This window comes from Carassius gibelio, chromosome B9 (genome assembly GCF_023724105.1).
Source record: "Carassius gibelio isolate Cgi1373 ecotype wild population from Czech Republic chromosome B9, carGib1.2-hapl.c, whole genome shotgun sequence".
NCBI lineage: Eukaryota > Metazoa > Chordata > Actinopteri > Cypriniformes > Cyprinidae > Carassius > Carassius gibelio.
In genome coordinates, this window is record NC_068404.1 from 21,704,255 (window position 1) to 21,721,848 (window position 17,594).

General features: G+C 36.3%; 1 protein-coding gene across 1 annotated transcript in view; it reads left to right on the top strand.

Moving 5' to 3' along the window:
• The window catches only part of LOC127965051 (protein disulfide-isomerase A5), a 59,534-nt gene extending 45,411 nt beyond the window's left edge, over positions 1–14,123 (top strand). Inside the window, exons 14-17 of the mRNA XM_052565594.1 lie at positions 2,352–2,482; positions 5,587–5,657; positions 11,004–11,138; positions 12,132–14,123. Of these exons, the coding sequence (XP_052421554.1) occupies positions 2,352–2,482; positions 5,587–5,657; positions 11,004–11,138; positions 12,132–12,212 (418 nt within the window). The 3' untranslated portion in view covers positions 12,213–14,123. The remainder of the gene's footprint in view (positions 1–2,351; positions 2,483–5,586; positions 5,658–11,003; positions 11,139–12,131) is intronic.
• Positions 14,124–17,594: the final 3,471 nt, after the last annotated feature.

Genomic DNA, 17,594 nt, shown 5'->3' on the forward strand with positions numbered 1-17,594 from the left:
GAAAGTTGAAAAATGTTGCGTTTACTTCACACAACTAAAGCGCCATTTCCCCCATATTGCCATGGGAACCTTGTGAAGTGACGTAATTACGTGACGTGAACATCATCTGCAAACCCTGCAGTGAAACCAGGGTGAAACTTCTTATTTGCCAACAAAAATAAGCGCAAAAGAACGCGCAAAGCAGTTTCCCGACTTGTTACATGACAGTGGAGCCAAATAATATTGCGAGAACTTGCGAAAACTGCGGTTTGATGAAATAGAGAAAAAAAGGTGATTCCCCCAACACCCCCTTCTCACTAGGCTACTAACACTGTTGTAGTTTCATTCAGAAGTTGATGCAACTTTACAGTTGTAAGATTGCACTTTTTTGTTACAGAACAGTACCAAAAACTTACAGTTGTAATTATATTAGTAGGCTAGTATGTAAAATAATTTACGTTGCAGTAAGAGATTGCAACTTAAATATTCTGTGATTTAGTATGCTCGCTTATCATAGGAAGTAATAAGAAATTACTCTTTACATTAAGGTAGTAGCCTAGTGAGAAAAAGGTGCTGGGGGAATCAACTTTTTTTCTCTTTTTCATCAAACCGCAGTTTTTGCAAGTTATATCCCGCATATTCCATCGCATTTTTTAAGAGAACGTGCCGCGAAATCAAGGATTTTTGCCCACAACAATCACAAAAAAAATCCGCGTTTTGATTATTGCATTTAAATTATGGTTAGGCCAGTTAAATATCTGGCATATGAATAGATTTATAATCATAATAGTAATAATATTTTTTTGTTAATATTTTAGCATAAAACCTTTTTTATTTATTATAATTTATTATTATTGCATTCTGCCCTCTTCCTCTACCTTTCCTATAAAAGTGTAAAAAAAAAACAGGCCTTGAAAATATGCTGTTTCTGCAATGCATTAATGTTCAAAACCGATAAAACACTATGGCTGTTTTTGACTGGATGTGGTTGTTTATGTAGGCTGATGGAGGTCTACATGGGTACATGCTTGTTTTTGCATTCATTTATTTCTTCACACGTTGCAATATTTATTTCTGATGGAGGTGGATGTAGCGCTCAGATAAGGTCAGGTACAGGTGGGGCAGAAATTGCTTTTTGTTGAGCTGCACTTCCTCTTTGCAGTCTCTTAACTCTATAAATAATCAGGTCTATTATAAATGCAAAAAATGTGTCCAAGTGCCCACTTTGTTGTTATGTTTTTATTTTTAAGTGGTAACTGAATGTCACCTAGTTAGAACAAGTATTAGACTTCTGGAAAAAAAAATAGTGAGAGTGCAGAATTGTTTGAAGGGGCTACATACATTTGACCTGGAGACGTTTTTCACGCATTACTGAACTTCACTCTTAAGAGGGCCACTTAAATGACAGGGGTTCAGTCGATATGAACATGCTCTTCGAAAACACACACTGACTGATTCTAAAGAGCGACCTGCGTGTGTGCTGGGAGCTTGAGAATTTACTTTTACACCGATTGACTATTTGGGATGTGTTCAACGGAGCTTGACTACAATCAATCACTGCTAAACTGACCTCTCAGTGGAAGAGCTTGCCCTTGCTTTGATCCTAGAGCAGTCCTTCTGTGCAGGCATCAGCTATGAGTTTAAGTGCCATCTCACAGGTCCCAGAACAGCAGGGCCAGGTTTGTTGTCAGACTCATGGCAAATACTGCAGATTTGTAGTCATGCAATATGATAATACCAAGGGACATGGGAAGTCAGGAGAGCCCAAGTTTGGGTTTTGTTTAGTCCTGAGGTGCAGTCATGTTTGAAATTGTTTATTGCGCGATATGCATGTAAAAGTGGCCTCAAAAAGCATTAGCATTTCAGTTACAAAATGTCAAAACGTGTATATGTGTGTGTGTGTGTGTGTATATATATATATATATATATATATATATATATATATATATATATATATATATATATATATATATATATATATATATATAAATATATATATATATATATATATATATATATATATAAATATAAATGTGTATATATATACATAAACTATCATAAAAAAGTTTGCAGTCAGTATGATTTATGAAAAAGAAAAAAAAAGGCTGAACACCAAGAAATTAATACTTTTGTTATTCTAGAAATTATGTTATGTAATTAAATGAAATTCTGGCTTAAATGTCTAAATACTTTGGCAGCCGTTCAGTTTTTCTGAAATCATGGGTGTAAGTCTAATTACATCGGCATTTTTTTCAGTATATTAAAGTGATTATGAACATTTTCACAGTGACCTAACTTGGCTGTGAGTGTTACAGTTTTCTGAGATGTCAGTCTAACAGCTTACCTATTTAATCACAGGCTCTTTCTCTCAGTCCCCAGGCCCCACCTCCTCCAGAGAAGTCTTGGGATGAGATGCCTTCCAGCGTGAGCCACCTGGGAGCCGAAGATTTCAGGGAATTTCTGAAAAAGAAGAAACATGCTTTGGTCATGTTCTATGCTCCATGTAAGCCTTCTTTTCTTTCAAAATACTCCTGCTGTAGTTTTGGTCTCAAAGCACGTATCCAGGCTTTTCATAAACCTTTTAGCATTATAGGAAAATGAATCAGAATTCTGTTGCATTCTCCTGAAGAACTGAAATGTGCAGGTGGCGTAACATCTGCCAAATGGCACCATAGCTTACTACATATAGCTATTACCATATATAAAATATTTATAATAGGTAGTAATAGTTAAATATGATGTACATTTCTGATATGGTAAAAAAATTTTTTTTAATGTTTAGGCTCAAGGAAACAAAGGGAGATTTAATTACATTTATCTCTTCTTCATCTGTTGTTATTTGTGAGGACAGACACAGTTTAATGCAATTCATTATACAATTCATAAAAGCTGTATAGTCCTTTTTACATATTACATATTCTTCCATAAAGAATATATTTGACAAAGAATAGTGTCTTACACCAACACATCTAGAAGCAAAACAAAAGTGACAATGGCAAGAAAAGGAAAGATAAACAACCATGATGGATAAGATTTTTGTCCTGCCATGAGTGATTTATACACACACACACATATGTAGGAAAGTTCATATGACAAGACTGAAGCTTGTTTCTCTTGTATATTGTACATCTGTGACAAACATCCCCAGATAGTAGCCATTCGTTGTGACACTCTGGCCGACCAGTCGTCAGGTCTGGGCATTGTCACTAGCAAGAGAGCGGCGATGAGCAACAGCCAATGAAATTGCAAGATGAGGACTAGACTGTGGAAAGCAGGAGCCAAAAACCAAACATCAAACTGCTGCCCACGTCTCCCCAACACTGTCTCATCTTATTGGCATTCGGCTCATTTTCTCCTTTTTCTTCCTTCATGTTGTTTGTTGACATGTTGTCAAGAATGGCAGTGTTGCTATGTGCTTGCATTTGTGTGCAAACAAATCTCAGGATCATAGGAATATACAGGGAGACTGATCTTGTAATTTGATGCACGTCTCTGTCGTTCATTGATTAAAGTTTGTACCAACATGACATAAAACAATGTTTTGGAGTGTACTTGGCCTTACTAACTCCTATAATTGTTAAAATATATCCAGATGCATTGCAGTATTGAAATTTGATGGAAATATGTACTTAAGTTAAAATAACACTACAATGTAAAAAAAAAAAAAACATTAAGGTCCCATTTTCTGTGCGTTATTTATTTATTTATTTATTTATTTATTTTAGTATAAATGAATTATATAATTATGTAATTCTATTAATTATGTATTTTGTGATTTTGGATATGTTTTCCCCCTTTAAATAACAGCTGACTTGTGCAAAAATTTGCATCGCTCATTGGATTTTTTTCTGTCTGTGCAACACCACTGTTGTTCGTGCACACATTTGAGAACATAATTTCATATCAATATTCCCTTTTTTGTTCACATAACTGAGGCTTGTAACTTAATTGCAGAATGAAGTCCATGAACAATGCTGTAGTTGATTGGCATTAGACTGTATTGTGTCATACTCCACATCTAACTGACCTCTCAGTCTCCGAATCCCTTAATTACAGCTTCTTTTTAGGTGTAATACTAACGGAAATGACAAACGTAGCTTTTGTATTGGGTATTAAAGACTGTTAATCAAAATACAAATGATGGTGTGAATAGTGCCCATTTAAAACAATGCTATGAAGAGCTTTATCGAACGATTACATCAGTGTTGCTTTGTTCTGGTGAACGGCACCATTCGATGAACGCGAGAGTGGGCAGCTTTCATCGCTGTGAATGATAATGATAGGGGATGTCTTCGCATTTGTACAGAACTGAAGGTTTAAATGCCTAGCTACCCTGATAATAGTGGTAAGTCTCTGGAGCGAGCATGATAGTTGAAACAAGATGTTCTTATCAGAGGTTATCGAGCGGACTCGAGGGCTTTAGTTCGCACAAGCCACATCCCTTATGTCAGATGTCAGTGTCAAGTCAGTACACCGCCAGTGCATTCTGGGAATGTCTAGGGAGCAAACGTTTCAGTGCGCTGGACTGATTTTGACACTTGGACCGCCTTAGAAATTGTTCCCAGTGCAACAACAACTGAACTAGAAAGTTGATTGAAACGCAGCCCAAATTTCTTTTTGCATATGATGAAAAATGATTATGCGCTGTTATTTTAAGTAGGCTTTGACTTCGTGATTAGCGTATCTAGCTGGGCACTGAGACAGACTCGCATCGACCTCGCATGGGTTTGGAGGCCTGCCCAGCCTTTCTTCTCCTCATATAATGGCAACATGAGCCAAAAGGGAAGGTACACAACTTTATGCTCCATTATTTATAATGACCCTCGTGCGTCTGAAATTAGACCCCTTGTTCCTCACACAAACAGGCCTTTGTTTGCTGCCCTGCAAATTACGACCGTGCCATTAACTGCCATTTAAAATTCACCAGGTTTCCAAAGTGAACCCACTCACTTGAATAACTTTCTTTTCATAACATAAAGTAGCTCAAGTGTGTGCAAACAAGTTTGCGTGACAACCTAAACCAGCACAGTAATGAGACGGTTGTCCCATAGATGTGTAACCATGCCATTTGGCTACTTTTTAGCTCTAGGCAGCTGTTTATTTGATGGAAGTTGTTCAGTTGAAACATTTAACTCCAAATGCCATGCATAATTTATAAGAATAACACCCTTAGCATCAAAACCACCTCATAAGAACTTGATAGAAGTTAAAGTTTCGGAGTTATGACTATGGAGGGTAGAAACTCTTGCCTGTTCTTTAGTAAATTTGATGGACACATATTGCCTCAGGAAAGCCCCAGCTGGGCCGTCTATGAAAATAATAAAGTGACTCTTGACGTGCTATAAAGTTGAATTCTGTCAGTTTAACCTGCTAAATGCAGGCAGTAATAAATTACGTGCGTATTTGTTTTTCTTAAGTTATTGTCATTTAAGTCATCTCTTTTTATTTGTAAAGAATTCAGTCATTGTGTTGTGTTCTTTTGCTTTAGTATTCATCTCTGTATTCATCTGTTTGTGTACGCTGGGATATATCACCCCTTGCCGTTTGTTCTCGGCATTATAAGGTGAGACAGCTCGATGAATACTTATATCTTACTGTTTTCCCCAGGGTGTCCGCACTGCAAGAACGCCGTCCCTCATTTCACCACAGCAGCTGAGCTGTTCAAAGAAGACCGCAAGGTGAGGCTCAACACCATTAAGGAGATTTCCAGCCACTCTAAATAACAAACCCTTTCAATTGACTCCTAGGTTCTGTCAAGTGAAATCAAGTTCTCCCTCTCTCATTCAAACAGCCTTCACACATCCTAGAATTGAATCTCTTTTCATCTCCAGAATGTTCGCAAGGTCTTCAATGTCACAGTCACTGTGTGTCTGACGCCGTTGACCTTCAATCTTCTACCTCACTTGTTATCCGTCTAGTGTTTCTCTGTTGATTTCTATATTATAGAGTGAGGCAGACGACGCTGCCTTGGCCATGCTTTATCAGATCAAGTCACTACAAGACTTCTTTGCCCCTTTAAAGACTTATGTTGGCGTGTGGATGCTTATGGCTTGTGGCGGAATTGTATTCGGATCTTTTCGGTTTATGGAATGTTTTTGAAAAACTCTCTTAAGTCTCTTAAAGGAACACTCCACTATTTTTGTAACTAGGCTAATTTTCCTACTTCCTTAGCTAAACACTTGAGTTTTACCATTATCGAATGCATTCAACTGATCTCTGGGTCTGGCAGTAGCACTTTTAGCTGAGCTTAGCATAGATCATTGAATCTGATTAGATTGTTAGCTTCTCCCTCAAAAATGACCAAAGAGTTTAGACATTTTCCGTATTTAAGATTTGAATCTTCTGTAGTTACATTGTGTACTAAGACTAATGGAAAATAAAAAGTAGCAATTTTCTTGGTCGATATGGCTGGGAACTATAATCTCATCCCGGCGTAATAATCAAGAAACTCTGCTGCTGTACTATGGGTGCAGCAGGCGCAGTGATATCACGCAGTGCCTGAAAATAGTCCCCAGCTAGTTTGTGTTGTTGCAGAGTGGCTAGGGATTATTTTCAGGCACTGTGTAATTTGCTGGGATCTGTGGCATTTTGTTGCAGACTAGGTGAAAACTTAACACATGAAGGCAAACAAGCTTAAGTATTGTAGTGTGCTTGGCTTAACTTTTAAATTCACACATTGCTTTCATTTTGACGAGTGCCGATGTTTCACACTTCATACACGTCTCTCTGAGTAACAAACACTCCATCTCAAGCTTCTACACGCTAACATTTCACCATTCTCTAAATCTTTCCTTTTTCTCCCAAAACTTCTTTGAAAGTAGCTGTCTCGCTTTTGGATCTTCAGGGGCCTTTAAAAACATTTCCTTTGGCTTCTTTAACAGCAGACATTTATCACTGGCCATAAGACAGTGATGTTGAATTGTTATTTGCAAATGTCTATAATTCATCAGGCACAACGTCAGTCCTCTTCAATTTCCCTTTTGCTCTTGAGTTTAGATTTGCGCATAATGGTTAGTCAGATGGACTGCATTTGGAAATTCACTTTGCCAAGATTCAAATGGAGCCAGTTTAGTTTTTTTTTTTGTCTTAGATTTTGTGCTAACGCCCTTAAAGATATTATTAAAAACAGATACTGTTTGTCTGAAGACTAAAAGCTCTGTTCATGAAGCTCCATCTGCTGGTTTTTTCACAAAGAGTGAGCCACTTCAGAGCATTCTTTAATACACAGCGAGTTATTTTTCCTGCATGCAAAATACTCTGCTTCTGTCTTTCAGTCATTGCTTCTTTCATATGAGACCACATGAGCATCAGAGGCTTTTTTATTATTCACACATTATATCACGGGACTATTGAATGCTTGATTCAGATTTTTTGGCAAACATTCTAAGGTGTGCAATTATTTATATACAGCTATGAAATGGTTCCTGGTTTTGCGACCATATTACAGTTACATATCACTTTGCTCAAATGATTTTAGCTACTTCGAATGTCCTTCCAGCCTAAAACAGCAAATTAACCTAAACCCACAAAGACTGGCCAATAAAACAATTATGACAAACAATAGGATAAGGATTCCATGTTGTTGCCCAATAAATTACCTTTTTATCTATGGAAAGCACACTTTTTTTTCTTCTCTCTCTGTCCCTGCATGCACAAACATACTACCTATGTTTCCATCCAAAATTGCAAATTTAACTTATTGGAATATTGCCTAAAATATTTGCAAATAAAGCACTGTTTGAGTCCAATATTATTCACATTAAAGCTGCAGTAGGGAACTTTTGACGCTCTAGCGGTTAGTAAACAGAACTGCTTGCGTCTTGCGGAATAACATCGTAGCCGGAACTACTTCTCTCTGTTTATGTCTATGAAGAATCACAAAGGTACTGGGTTACTCCGCCGCGGTACCACCGAAGCAATCTGAAATAGTCTGAATATAAACACTTATTATAGGTGCACCCTAGTGATTCAGGACAAGCTAAAAACACGGTTTGGAAAATGGATTCATGGTGTACTCGCTTATTATATACATTTTTCTACATTTTGAACACAAACAAAGTTACGGAGCGCAGCTCTGATTGGTTATTTTTTACCGAGAGCGGATGACTTTCTGCAAATGGCAATAGGACCACTGGGAGGAGCCAGAGGAGCTTGATTTTTTTCACAGATTATCTGTCTCATATTCTACTGTCAGGACATAATGACAGGTTTAACAAATATGTAAAAAATATATTTTTACAAAAGTTACCTACTGCAGCTTTAACTCTTTTTTTTTTTTTTTTTTTTGCACAAGACAAAAACCACCTAAAGCGTGTGAAATCTTTTTTTGCAAAATACGTTGTTGTTTTTTATTGGCTTTCCCATCACTCGTTTCTGATGCAGTACTTCAAAATGTTCATAAAAACACGCTGATGGAAGCATAGCTACTGTACAAACACACGATCACACACACATTTGCAAGCTCTAAAAAGACATCTTGAAATTATCAACATAGGCTTGGGATGAGATGAATAAGAAATAAGTATTTTAAAGTTGAACGATGTCTTGGGGTGTGATAACCGTGGTATACGTGAAATTGATTGACTCTGGGCCATTCAATTATTGAAAAATAATGCATTTTTCAATAATTCAACAGGCCACTGTCAATTATTCCTTAGTTCATATCCTGTATAAGGAACTGCTCACTCATTCACTCATCCATTATTCACTAGTGAATACTATACTGCACTATATAGAAAAAAGCTGAGGGAAAATGAGTTACATATGATATCAAGGATTCCCAAGAGCAATTCCAGTCTCACCTCTCATACTGAAATGCATTTCCAATTTTTTTTATTTGATTTATTTATGAACTTTTTAGGATGTTTACAAAGATAAAGAATAGAAGGAATAGACAGAAACAGAAATTTAAAGCTGGTGAGAGTTTTGACATACAAGCCATATTTTAGTAAATAATGTGGATGGAAATGTATATGAGGTCTTTTTCCAAGTCGTCTTGCCTTAATTCCAATAAAAATTGGTGCAATGGTAGTAAAGATTAGATAAGATTAGTGTACCTCAAAACATTTAATTCAAACCCCACATATGGATGTAGTTTGGATTGGGTTCACTTTTCAGACTACAAAGAGTTGAATATGCTAAACAATCAGATTTTGCTTTTCTTAGGATTCCCCAATATGCCCATCAATTTTTATTCATTGATGCATCAAAATAATTCTAGGTCAGTTGAATTTGAACATAAATGTGATCCTTACAGGAGGTTTGTTTAACTGTATCAAGAGTTTGTGTTTCTGGTTCCACTTAGAGTCCAATTATCTCCTGGTTCCACTGTTCATCCTCTGTTCTCATCAGTGTTCATTTCCTTTATGTACAGTGCATTAGTAAACATCTTGAATGGCCTTCTAGCAGTAAAAGGGCTTAGAACCTCATTCCTTCAATTCTTAATATAAAGCCTCTTTGCACTCTGTTGTTTCTGCTTGACTATTAAACAGTTTTTTTGTAGTGAAAGCTAACAGATGCAGTCCAATTAAATACAACAGACATCAACTGTGGAAAAAGACTAATGGTTTAAAGCCTAGTCTTGGTTCAGATGTTTTTTGTTGACCTGTTTTAACTTAATACCTCCAAATGGAAATAACTCATCTTCTGTAATATTCATGAACTCACTGGCCGTTTCATTTCCTGTCTGCAATGACCTGGGCTCTTTCTCTGTGCGGTTAATAATTACTCTCTGAGAAGGATCTCTGTGCCTTTGTGAATGACCTTTTTTTTTTTTATATATACCTCATCCATCTCATAAACCACTCTCTGTAAGCACGAAATCCAGAGTTTCCATGAGTCTTATGTCGCTTATAGAAAAATCAGTCAAGTGCCAAGAGGATATTCCACCAACACGAGGATCGATATTAGAATTTGCCGGCAAACAAAGAAACAAGTTGTATTGAATTAAGAGTGAAAATACTACATGCCAATTTCACTAGATTAATTCATTATTATATCGGCAAACATGGTTGCCATGAAGATAAATATTTAATTATGCAAAGAAGTCTTTTTGTTTTCACCTTTCGAGTGATAAAATGCACTGAATACTATTTGGCAAGATTATTAAAATATGCCTTGACAGCATCTCTTTTTTTTACTAGAGAAAAAAAAAGACTAAAATATGTCGTTCATCGAGAGACATTTATAGTTCATTTATTTTGTGTTCCGCTAACTGCCGTCCTCCGATATCCTCAGCATAAATCTTTGCTCTTGTTTTAATGTTGGGGTGTTTGTTATATTATTTTATCCTACGCTGCTTTGAATGGCCTTTCTTGACAGGAATGTATTACTCATTTTTCATTACCCTATAAAGAACGGCAGGCTAAATTCAGGACGAGTGAAACGGTTCAGTCAGTGCCAAAGCAGCTGTGCTGTTAGATTTCACAGTTACGTTTTCACACATTAAAATATCTACTCCAAAGGGCATAGAAGTTTGATTTTAGGTGCTATTGACTGTCAGCTTCAGGGTTTTTATATGTTGCTGTCATTCCTTCTTAATTGTTTTTGCCATATTAGAAGGTTTATATACATACCAATGGCCATCAAGAAGATTCAAATGCGCTGCCATGCAGTCTTATGGATTATTGAGTAGTGTTTTACATCTCTGTAAATTAGCCCAATGGAAACCCAAATGTTCAGTTCAGTCCACACAATATGTAATACATATCAGTGCAGTTAGGCTGTTTGATTGAAAATGTGTTTCAAATATACAGCTTTCTCTAGGGAAAGTAAATGATCAGACAGACAGCATAACTCCTCATCACAGACTACATCCTGCACAACTCTCAAACTCATGGCTTATTTACTGTTTAAAAAAATGCTTTTATGTTTCCAATAAGTCTTGATAGATGCAACCACAGCTCTGTACATATCACATAGCCATTGTAATGCTATTTGATACAGCATACTTGGGGGAAGTAAGGGTATTTAATCTATGACAGAACTGTTTCATGTCAAAATAATGATGCTTTAATTCCTTTCAGATTGCATATGCTGCAGTGGACTGCACAAAGGGACAAAACCATGAGTTGTGTAAACAGGAGGGGGTTGAGGGCTACCCGTCATTCAATTATTACAATTATGGGAAGTTCAGTGAGAAATACAATGGGGAAAGAGCGGTAAGTGCTCTTTATTGTGAGTGATTTTTATTTAATACAGTGGCCCTATTAAGAAACACATAAAAATGTATGAATGTTATTGCATATGACAGAACATCAAAGTTGAAATTTTTGATCAAAGAAAGCACAAGCACACTTTTCAAAAAAATGCTTAATGGGTTTGAAATTATAAGGATTGGATCATGATTGAGATGGTCCAGTTTTATAGCGGTGCGATGGGGATAATTCGCGCCACGAATTATCATGCTTGGTGTGAATAGCCCCATTAGGGATCAATTGTTTTGATTTGAAAAGCATCAACACACTGATCATTCACACTGAATTTTTGCTTTCAGTGTAAAAAGCCCTTAATTTATTTGCACATGCCACCTTTATTTTGTCTTGGTTAATCTACAGTGGTTCTCAAACCTTTTACAGTGGCATGTCCCCTGGGGCATTTAACCTTCTTCTGTGTACCCCATTTCTTTCGCTCAGACCACAGTCACACCTTTTCATTTAAGGACAATATTTACCCCCTTGAATTAAGTCATCGGTGCATTTTTAACTTTAGAGGCAATGTTTTCCTAGACTTATTAATTGAATGCCATGTTCTATTTTATATTCTTAAAAATGTAAAAGTAAAAAAAAAAAAAACTAATGTTACATAAGTTTTCACAACATAGCTGTAGACACACCAACTCTATTGCAGATTTAATTGGAAAAGTATTATTTTGTTGCAAAATATAACAAAAAAATTGACTATATTGTGTTAAAAAGTTATGTATGTATGTATGTATGTATGTATGTATGTATGTATGTATGTATGTATGTATGTATGTATGTATGTATGTATGTATGTATGTATGTATGTATGTATGTATGTATGTATGTATGTATGTATGTAATGAGATGAGATGAGATGAGATGAGATGAGATGAGATGAGATGAGATGAGATGAGATGAGATGAAATGAATGATTTTTCATTTCTCACTTACTCTGTCTACCCCCTACAGGAAGCTGGCTTTACTGGTTTCATGAGAAATCTCAGGGGCCGAGACCAAGAGAAAGTGGGCAAGCGGAAGGAGGAGCTCTAATAATGTGGGGGTGGTTCCTATAAATGGGATGAGCCTATCATTGCACTGTGACTTGGGCAGGGACATCCCAGCACTGATGCCACAGACTTGAAACCTCAGCTAAAAAGGCTATTTTTTTATACAGCTGTGCCCTTATGTTTGTAATACCAATGTACAACCATCAGACAACTTTGTTTTGTTTTGTTTTAATTTCCTCAGACATTTTGTGAAATTGTTTCCAAATACTGTGACTTCAGTTACTGAAATACACACCTGAAATCTATGCAACACTGGGCCCTCACTCGCCAGGGTCCCATACGTGTGATGGGGGCTGGTGTTTAATGGGGAAAACCAGTTATCGCCATGATACATTGCCGTCACTCCCATTCCAGTGAGGAGTAATAATGTGTACAATCGCATCTGCAAATATTTTTGTACAAAAAAAAAAGGAAAAAATGCTGTATGACATCATGGTTTTGGGAGTAAAAAAAAACAAGATGGAGAAAGTTGTTGTAGATGAAATTTGTGGCCTTAAATGTTTGAATAACTGTCGTCCAAATATTTTACTCTTTTTCAAGAATTATAGTACTAGGGCCAAAATACAAGGACATGCATTCAAGCAAGTAGTTTTTCCCTCATGTTTTATTGTCAGTTATCAGAATAAAATTACGTAACAAAACTGGAAATGCCAAAATAAAAATGAAAAAAAAAATTTTTTTTTAGATTGAAACCGTATTTCAGAATGAATTCCTAGCAGTTTAATCCATGAAAATTTCTGGGCCCTTCACATTCCATTGTAAATGAATGTTTCTGCTTATTTTAAAAGTCTTGTCTGGTTTAAATGTCTAGTCTGGTTAAGTAGTTTCTGATTTACATTTCTGTTCTAAATCTATAATACACATGGACTTTTCCTCTTCTTAGCATGGGAATGGTGATGAGGAATGACCATAGATATTGTCTTCATTTGTGCGGGAGCGGGATGGTTTGCTTTAAGGTATGCTGAGTGATGCTCAATTAATATTTCTCAATGGGTTAAACCGTGTAGTGCTGGAGCTCCTTGCCAGATGTTGGCTCTCTTAGTGATACCCCAACCCTTACCAGTATCTTTGTGGCAACTCCACTATTGTGATTGTGGAAAACTTTCTGCTCTAGGCAGTATACATATTTAATGGTCTTGTAGCTGAACTTTTCTTGTATAATTCAGAAGGTTAGTTCGTTTCATTATAAATAATGTTCTCAGGGATAGCGAAACACAATTGAAGAGCACTATTGCTCATCGTAATTTGCAATCCAGTTGGGTGTTCTCTATTCACGTCGCCGAATTATGAATTGTTTACATGTGTCTTCGGGAGATGGAACACGAAAAAAAAAGCATTGAACAGGAATTTAGTTTACATTTCCTTGCCAAATTTGTGGCAAGAAATATTGAATAAAACATGAGTCAAGAAACGCTGATGCATAGATGTCAATTATATGCAAGATAATGGCTTCAAGTTCTGTCTGTAAGGTTAAAGCGGGATCACATGCTGAATTTGTATTATGTAGCTAAACGTAAAAGGGTCCTTTTGAGGGGAAGCATACAGATATCTTGCCAGAACATGTTCAATAATGGTCCAGAATGACGGATGTATTGGATGAAAGCTTGCACAGATTTGTCTCACTACTTGCAACAACTGTCAAGACATGGTTTGCTTGTGCATTGACATTCTCATCAATATTTGGATGGTCAGGGGCCTTCACCTAGTTCCTCTGAGTTATTCTCTTGAAAGGTCTGCTTTGTCTTATCCCAAAGGTCTGTGGAATGTGGGAGCTAAAGTACCACAATGCCAAGAAGTCACTGCTGATTTTTTTTTTTTTTTTTTGTGCCCAGCCATATGTACAGTTTTGCTGCATTGAACACAATGCAAAATAAAAGGCATACATTTCCAAGAACCATTGTCAAAATTATTCAAATAACAGTGTGAACATTACTTCTTAATTGGTAATGAACATACTACTTTTAAAGTGCAAAAATGTTAGATTTCAAAATTTTTCTAATCTAAACTGGGTTGAAATGTATTGTTTCACTATTACATTCACCCCAGGGGTGATGGTGATAAAAACCAATAGACTTAAATTAAAGATATATCAGAATATTTTACAATATATATATAATATTTTATAATTAAGACGTTGGCAACTGCACAGAAACATATTGCTTTACCCACAAAATAATAATACCCACATTGCAATGCTTGGTACTATGCCAATTTTTTTATGATGTTTTGCACAGAAAGGCAAAAACTTTTGCTGGACAAATACATACTATAGTTTGCAGACACCACATTTGTTTTATGTTTGAAAGTTATTGTCTGCAATAAGGCCACACATACTTGGTGTAATTTTATTTTTTTTACTTCCCTGAAAGTAGGATAACAGTAAATGCACACGTGCTTATTAGATATCAACTTTTATAATACTATATGAAAACAGGACGTCAGACCAGAAGCCTTTTATTTTGGAGTTGGTCTTTTTCATTTCACTATTAAGGGAAATATGGAAAGATATGTCACTGCTATTGAAATTAATGAGAAAATTAGTCTTCCCCTGCTGTCATTTAATACCTCTGCTGTTTTGGTGACTACAACAAATAATTTGCATGATGAAACTGCGAAAACAATTTCTTATCAAACTCTTCTGTCAGGCTATTTACGGAAGTCTTCCTGGACTAATTCTGTCATGATCTCAAACGAGCCAAGCCCTTTGCCATTTTACTGCACAGGAGCCCTTGTAAGAGGCATGAGCTTTTTGCCAGATTGAAAACACGAGGGATGAGTCACTGTTGGACATTTAAATGGCTGCCCGTGGAGAAACACCTGCTGATGAAATGCATGTGTTGTCAAGTGCAATATGTGACTGTTTAATGGTTTGGAGAGAAGGATGGTTCCATCAAAATTACATGGAGGAAGCTTACTGAGGGTGCAGGCTATTACATTTGCCTGGATGCACCCCTACATGTCAGGACCAGAGGTAAAAGGAGGACAAGAAAATGCCAGATGAACAGAAGTTAAGAAGTAGAAGATAAATACACATTATGCTCTGTATACAGACATTGGGTGATGACAAATGTTAATAAAGCATATCCCATCTCATTGACCTTAAACACCCAGGAAATGGCGAGGAGCTGTCATAATCCAGACATGGCCTGTCAACCACCTTTCTTTATCACCAGGAAATTGTTTGCCAGTCCAGACTGAATGCAGGCCAATAATTTGTATCTGTCAAGCACATAGCAACTTCATAACACTGGCAAAAAATTGTCTGCTATTGAAATGTTTTCCTTTTTTCAGAAAGAGAAGAACCCTTTCACCAAAAAAAAAAAAAAAAAAAAACAATGAGCTGATAACAAAAATGCAATGCAATGCATAACATTTAATTAAAATCTTTAAAATAGTATATATATATATATATATATATATATATATATATATATATATATATATGTGTGTGTGTGTGTGTGTGTGTGTTATAACCTGTGTGACTGAGTCTTTAGATTAACTCATTAGCATGTGAGATTCAAGAAATTAATGTTATGCTGTTGAGTGGAAACAAACAACTATTATTTAGTATAGAATTGCTTGGTTCCATTTGAGCAGAAGATAGTTATGATTTACTTACATTTTAGTTAGTTACAATATTGCGGCTACTTTGTCAATTTTTGCTCCGCCAATAAAAATAGTTCCAAACAAAGCGAATTGACTGCTGGCATCAAACGAATCCGTGTTTGAAATTAATCATTCAGGACTCATTCATAAATAAAGTCACTCGTTTGGTCAGAAGCAAATGAATCGATGCAATTGGAAGGCAATTATAATAATTGTTTTATAATATATTGTTGACAAATCAATAAAATATGATCAATCTTAAATTCTGCATAACTGGATGTTTTTAAATAAACACTGACAAAAACTATACAAGCTTTTAAGCAGGATGATATGACAATATGTAACATTGATCTAATTCAACACCCGGATTCAGACCAACCTATTTTGTATTAACAAAATGCTTTCACAGACAAAATTGCTTACCTTATTTCCCCAGGACATTTAAATGTCAGGAAACATGATTCCTAGCTGCATATCCATGTGGACACTGGATATTTGGTAAGTTGTAAGGAACACTATATCGAGTCCAGCTGCCTTTAACTCGCATTTTCACAACTTCCCTATTACATCCTTTGATGTGGCAGTCTTTTTTTGCCACTCAGTCAGGGGATGTGTTCCATGGGAAAGTGACGTCAGTGAATATCCTCTATACAAGATGTAGGCTACATTCATATCCTAGCCATAACTCAATTTTTATGACTCTAACCCTGATATATTCTTTTGTTAATATTCAACAGTGTTAATTGTCTCTCCAGTTACTTTCTGTTGTAGAGCATATTGTTTCACATACTGAAATGATCAGTTAGTTCAACACAGTCCTTTCAGCTTGTGGAGAGAAAATGAATAGCCTATGGAAATATTCAATAATACAAGTCACTGGGACAAATCTCTCAGTAACAGAAGTCAATGGCATAAATACAACCCCATTATCTTTACTGGAGGAATAAAGATTTTTCTCCAGCCTCGCTCAGAAAGCAATAATCAAATGATGTGCTCCACTTGCCAAGAAATCCATATAAACTCATTCTGTTTCACAGATGTGGCAGTAAAAGCAAAAAAAAGCATATGTTTTCTTAGCCGCAACAGAAGCAGAATAAGAAAATGACACTTTTGAGCTTTAATTGGGTTTCATGAAAAAAGACACCCAAAGGCTGCGAGTTAGCGTCCCTCGAAATGCATAATAATTCTGGTGTTGTTTTTAATCATCCATAAAATTGATATTACTACTGGATCAGTCATTTACAGGGTGCTTTAGGGATGAATGAGCATTTGGCAGGAGGCAGCGTTTCCTAAAGTGATGTCTATATCCGTTTTACCCAACCCACTGAGGTTGATCTTTTACTCTTCCATATGTTGCTGCAGTATTTTCAGCCCACTTTACCACTCCACATCCTGTCAGTATGAATGACAACATCTTCACTTGTCACCTTGACACTCTTGCACTAAATACGTAGCTTTAGACTGCCAGCTATTCATCAAGCTGTCCATGTACAGAACATCAATCTTCAATGCATGGCTCACACTGCATGCTGTGAAGTGGATGTTTCCAGGAGGTCACTTTAGGCTGAAGATCTCTCGGTTTCATCCTTGTAAAGACATTGAGTGTGAGTGATGAATGAATCGGAATGATTCACATCAAAGATCATGCGTTTGACACTGACAGAACTACAAAACTCACATACAAAAAAAATCTGATTTTGTAAAAAATAAGAATGCTATATTTAAACTCAAAGCAGAGGTTGAAAAATGTAGATGTGTA